Source organism: Galendromus occidentalis, unplaced genomic scaffold, assembly GCF_000255335.2.
Source record: "Galendromus occidentalis unplaced genomic scaffold, Mocc_1.1 scf7180000077167, whole genome shotgun sequence".
Classification (NCBI taxonomy): Eukaryota; Metazoa; Arthropoda; class Arachnida; order Mesostigmata; family Phytoseiidae; genus Galendromus; species Galendromus occidentalis.
This window is the reverse complement of record NW_003805155.1, coordinates 120,583-126,582: the sequence shown is the minus strand read 5'-3', so window position 1 is coordinate 126,582 and position 6,000 is coordinate 120,583. Positions and strand designations below refer to the sequence as shown.

The following is a 6,000-nucleotide window of genomic DNA, read 5'->3' as shown; positions in this document are numbered from 1 at the left end:
GAATTCAATGATGAGGCTTCTCTGTACAATTTATTCCTATCTCTCCCCATCGGCATAAGCTCACCGAACAGAAGGATCTTCCCCAATCTCATGGAAGAATCTAAGCCGATCAAAGCATCGAGTGGGCTCTAGCCGTGACGTGAGCGTGACCGATTCTCGGGCGGATTATCGGGATGACCCCTCAGTCGCTCCTGTCGTTCTTTCCTCTTCGATGGTGTAGAGTTTTCCGAGAAGTCTTGGGGCTGTTTTTAGAAGAAGGTCACATGTGCTTACGGAAAGGGATCTGGTCATCGACGTCACGAGGGGAGAAGTCCCATTGAGGGAGAGCATGGCTCCGAAGCAAACCTGCAGCTAAGTTTGGGTTTAGTTCCACCGGAGACTCCTGATCGAGAAAGCGTCCCTGCCGGACTTCCCAAATCCGCGTTGCGCTCACTCAGTCGGACCAGTGACTCGTCGAAGAGCCCTTGTCTAATTCTGCGGATTCGCGGCGCGGATCATTGTCGTGGAGGAGTCTCCAGAGTTTCCCCGAACTAATCTCGAAGATCAACGATCTATATTGCAGCTGCCATGAACGCTTCTCAAGCAGCGTTATTCGGAAGCCACCTGGCGCAACAAGGTCTGCTAGGAGGTCTGGGGGTCGGAATGCCAATGGGGAGTCCTGCAGCGTTTTTCCCCGCCGGGATCGATATTGCAGCTCTACAACTGAGGCAGTACAACCTCCAGCAGCTGCAACAGGGCTTCAATCCCGCGCAGTCTCCTCTGCTTAGCCCGTTTTTTGCTTCGAGGTAAATGGAATGCACGGGAGACAATTTTAGCGCTCGATATTCGACGCGACATCGCTGCGTGTAGGAAGCGTGTGGATAAATTATTACAGATATATCCGTTGGGCGAATGCGATGCTGGAATATCATGACCATTCCACCGGGATTGATAGGAGGGGAATCGGATGCAAATCTGACAACCCTCATTTTTTTTCAGATTCTTCGCCCCGACTTCGCCTTCACCGCCATCTGCGACGCCTCTGAAAATTAAAAAAGAAGATTCCGGAGGAGCCTTCCAGCCTGTCGTTATCCAGCACGATGACACACCATCGCCAAAGGTAGGTCGCAAAGTACCGTGCATATGCCCAAGTCCATGCGTAGTGCTACCCCGGGCGATCGTCACGAGCCGGACTTTATGTTTGCAAGGTCTTCATGTGTCCTCCTTATAGTTTGCACGAATGGATTATCTCTCCGCAAGCGCGAGTTCCGGACTTCCGGCGACTCCGTCGACCTTATCGAGTCCTGGATCGGATTCGTTTGCGGCTGCTCATCGGAGTCACCACAAGCTGAGTCAAGCGTCCTCGGGTTCTGATAGGTCAGATTTTTTACTCACTCGTGAATAATTTTGAGCATGCGGTGTCTCCGGGGGGAGAAACCATCGGCGTTGCGCCGGTGGCCCAAGGCTGCATTAGCCTCCTCCTGCTGCTATCGATCAGGCTTGGTGAAAAGAAAAACAGAAATCTCGTGAGAGGGTCGAGAGACGTCCCAAATTGTGGAAGTTGAGAATAAAAAGTTGCGATCGACGGGCTCCTTGTCTCCAAAACAGATAAGAAAACTTCTCTCTACCCTCACTCGCGGAAGTTACGATTCTAAAATTCTGACGAAAACCAGCTAGCTCCCCTCGGCATGCCTGAATGATCCCTACAGATTCGACTCTCGTTTTCCGGGAGAACTACCCAATTTGGATTTGTCAGCGAATTGTTCATGTGTCATACTCTGTCTTGCAGTATTTGTGGAAGCTCGATGCTGCTGAAGGGTGAATCATCGTCCCAATCGACCCCTGGTTTGGCTCATTTCAAGAAAGGATCGGTGAGTGTGCTCCTGAGTTTCGGAAGCTACCGACGATCGTATCTCACTGGATACGGGCTCTTCTGAGTGGAAGCAGCCTTGTTGCTTCATGAGTTTCCCTGACGAATTGTCAGCCACGAGTCTGTACCTCATGTAACTGTCCTCCGTGACGAGCCACGTGGGAGCTGCGAACTCCATGCAACACGTGACTCGTCAATCGAAGGAACTGGTTCGGAAACTTTATGTAATGGATTTCGCAAGCTAATGTCGATGTCGTCACGTCGAGTGGTTCTGATTGAGGATAAACTCACAGTTTTAATCGACCGCTGCTTGATAGGTGATTCGACTCGGCGATGGGAATCTTCGCACAGTAGAGCAAGTTACGACCGATGATTTGATCAAGAGCGCCGAAGCCACACCGGGTGTTCGACTCGACTCCTCGAAAATACTGCGAATGGAAGCTGCCAGTCAGGCGCATGCGGTGCTAATTACGTTTGCGGTGACCTCTAGCAAACAAGAAGTAAGTCATCGGATTATTGATATAGGAGGGTGCATACGGACTCGTTCTCGATGGTCGCGAAAACGATCCTCACGTTCTCAAGACCCCCGGTACTCGACGTCTCGATTGCTCCCATAATCTCGATTTTATTGAAGGTTTCCGTCGAGACGCCTGTGGACCGACCTTTCTTTGTGTTCAACCGCGGTTGGAGTTCCTGCGATCCCTCGAAAACCCTTCAGAAGCTCGGACTGCAGTGTCATAAACTGCAGCCGGGCGACGTATGCGTCACCCTTAGCAACGTGAGTTTTTTTTCGCTACATTCCATCCGAGACTCGCCGCAGTTGGATTCTTCCAGGGGATATGACGTGCTTCGGGAATGAGAAATCCCATCCAATTCAATCTCTATCGATTAACAGGCTCGCTCAACGCATGCCGAGGAAGACTCAGTGAATGATCTCAGGAGGTACCCCTCAGCCGTTCGTAGCAATCGTAGATGGTCGGCTCCAGATCCTCCCACGAACGCGTCGCTAGCGGAGAACTAGGACGAGGCAAGAAATCCCGCCAAATTATCGCATATCACCTTAACGAGATACTTAATCCTACTCTAGATAGTTCAGTTGTGTTATGGCGAAATTCGCGAGAATCCCAGTTTGCATAGGCTGCAACGGCGGCGGATCCGTAATCTCCATGAGCCGCGATATCCCAACTCTAATCAAAAGTATTCTCAAGACTGGTGGAAAGCATTGTGCAAAGTGCCATTCGGGGTGTCGTTCAGACTACAGAACGATTGTGTGTTGTCCTGTTCTTCGACGATGTATTAGAACTCAAGTGTTTCGGAGTTTGTATTTACCGACTACTTAAAAGTCAGAACGAAGCGGGACAGGGTGAAAAATTTGTTCTGAAGAGGAGCTATTTTTCTGATTCCACGGAAGTTTTCCCTAAATGAGGAAAGGAAGGAAACAATACCTACATGGTTGTAACTATGTGGTCTCGCATTAGGCACTCCAGATGCGGTATGTTGAGAAGCTCGATTTTTTGTAAACTCGTTGAAATGAAGCCCATGATCGTGTTGATATATAATCCCCATTGTTGTGATGATGACTATTGTTCGTATTGACTCGATTGAATGAGGACCATGCAAGTATATTTTGAACGACGTTGAATAAGCATGAAATAGATTCGAATGATGATGATATTTTTTATCAGATATACATACATACAATCGATACACACCTGCTGATATCATAGCTTCATAATTACGGACGAATATGCATACGTTCAATCATTCATACCTGATTGTGGAACTCCGTTGTGAAGATCTCATGAATTCTGATTATCGAGCCATATAAAATCATTGCAATCGGACGAGAAGTGTTTTTTCCTCTTTATACCCGACGCTTAGAACCACGGATTTATTTGACCGATTCATTGCCACTGAAGGTTTCTGTTTCCCTTGCGGTTGAAATCGGTTGCCGATTCGCGTTTCATTCCATTGAACTTTGATAGGTTCTGATATCGAAGTTGGAGGAAGGCAACGATGATATTGCCCGGTCGATGGCACATTAAACGATCTCTTCATTGACTCATTCAGTGTCGAGTCGTCTTTTTGACTAGCCAAGCCATATTATTGTCCTACACTCTACCGCTATAGCAATCTTCGGAAAAGACTGGCGATTGAAGGAGTTGTGCTCTTGGATACGAGGTCATTGATGGTGAGCTCAAGATGTTAGTCCAGTACGAATTGCCGATCGTCGGGGCTTGGAGAAGGATAGACGGGAAAAAATTTAGCCGACTTCAGCGTGAAGTGCACAGGCCTGCCGCACTGACTGGGACGGTGGCCTTCCGGTGGCCATTAATTTGCCGTTTTAGTCTGGCTCATTGCGAAGCCAGAGCGATGATTTCCCGGTCCCTAATCCGCCCGCGTTTTGACTGCGCCCCACCGAAAGGAAAGTATCCCGAATCCCGAGGCTCAAACTGTGATCGGTTCCAGAAGAATGCTCTACTACGAAGTGGACGCAGCGCTTCCACAATCGAGCTTTATGGGTCCCCGAAAACAGTGGCGTATATCCTGCCGAGTCGCTCCAGAGTGGGGGCTCCGCTAAGTTCTCGGCATTTTTTTTGGAGCACCGTCCTAGCGATTGGCGGGCCCTACTCCGAAACTCCGGGAGGACTAACAAGCACTCATTGGAAATGTGTCAATTATGATGTAGAATGGAGACGCCGTGATTTATCTTTTCTTCTCGCTTTGCTTCAACCAGGATCGACAGATCCCTGGCCGTCAACAACGAGAAAAAGTGAGTCCAGCAGGGAGCTGCCCGATTTTGTTAAGAGGCGAAAGCTCACAAAACTGCCTCTTATAGAAACGACAAGCTCGACTTGCTGATTTCTATATAAAATGTACAAATATATTAAAATTCACAAGTCATGGGTGTTTTGTGAGCTTGTTAACAGTAGCGGCCCCACTGGCTGGAACATGAAACATGAACAGCATGATTTGACATACCAGGAGTCGGAAGCGTCCGGGAAACGATTGAGAGTTCCTTCGCGCTATGCGATTCTACTTTTCCGAGCAGCAGATTCCGCTTGCGACATGAGATCGGCGTCACAGAGCGCCCCCTCTCGTGCTCACGGGAGGAATAATTATTTCCTAAGATAGAGCTGATTCGATGTCAAGACGTGTTGTGGCTCTCCTTTCGATTGCGGTGTCTCTGGATCGCTGTCCAGACGCGAATCTCGTAGCCCAACCTGTGGAGAAGGATTATGTTGAGGACAAAACCTCTGAGCGTCCGGCTCCGATTTTCCGTATCCGGGCCGAATCAGCGGGAACTCACTTGAGTCCCAGGCGTTTGAGATCCTCTCGGTCGACAAGCTGAAGGACGTCCTTCAGCGAGAAGCGCTCTTGAACAAATCGCCCCACGCTCGCCTCGTCCACTCCAATGTTCCTTAACCAGCGCACCATTTCCGGATCCCCATCCTGTTTGTCTGAGACTTTCGACGTCGATGAGCTTCCGTCCGTAGCCATACGAACCAAATCACAGCACCGCATTCCCTGCTCCATCAGAGCTTTCACGAAGCTGCCGAGGAGGGATAATGTACAACGTTTATTATTATCATTGGATGTCAATTATTATCATTGTGTATATTATTGTGTATTGTGTTTCAAAGCGACCATAATTATCGACGCTTCAGGTCCTCCCTCCGAATCACTCGTGAGAAATCGATTATTCGATCCCCCTAAGGCTGCGTCGGAATGAATAATGGGAAGAGGGCGTGGAACGCGCACTAGTTCGTCTGATGACGATTGGGAGGAGATCGACGGATATACTCACTTCGCTGTGTGTTCTTCACTCGAGGACAGTCTTCGGGACCGGTCCAAGACTCGACCTAGAAGGTCTCCGTTCACATGCGACAGATCTTCCTGGTTCTGAGCGGAGCGGATCAGAGCCCTCGTCGAGACCCCGCTCGTTACACTCGCCGTTCGGTCGTCGTCTCTTTCGATGATGTGTCCGATGATGTTTGCGGCTCTTTCCGGAGAAAGAATTGAAATCGCGGCTTGACAGCAGTGTTCAACGAGACCGACCAGAGCGAAAATACAATGGGGCTTGATATTCCGTCGTTTGAGAGCTTCCACAACCTAGAATCGCGAGCTTCGTCAGTACGGTGGAAGCGACG

General features: G+C 49.3%; 1 protein-coding gene across 1 annotated transcript in view; it reads left to right on the top strand.

The window, feature by feature from the left end:
- The window catches only part of Atx-1 (Ataxin 1), a 7,589-nt gene extending 3,906 nt beyond the window's left edge, over positions 1-3,683 (top strand). Inside the window, exons 3-9 of the mRNA XM_003741351.2 lie at positions 563-785; positions 979-1,099; positions 1,211-1,356; positions 1,769-1,850; positions 2,167-2,349; positions 2,484-2,627; positions 2,745-3,683. Of these exons, the coding sequence (XP_003741399.1) occupies positions 563-785; positions 979-1,099; positions 1,211-1,356; positions 1,769-1,850; positions 2,167-2,349; positions 2,484-2,627; positions 2,745-2,870 (1,025 nt within the window). The 3' untranslated portion in view covers positions 2,871-3,683. The remainder of the gene's footprint in view (positions 1-562; positions 786-978; positions 1,100-1,210; positions 1,357-1,768; positions 1,851-2,166; positions 2,350-2,483; positions 2,628-2,744) is intronic.
- The last annotated feature ends 2,317 nt before the right edge of the window (positions 3,684-6,000 follow it).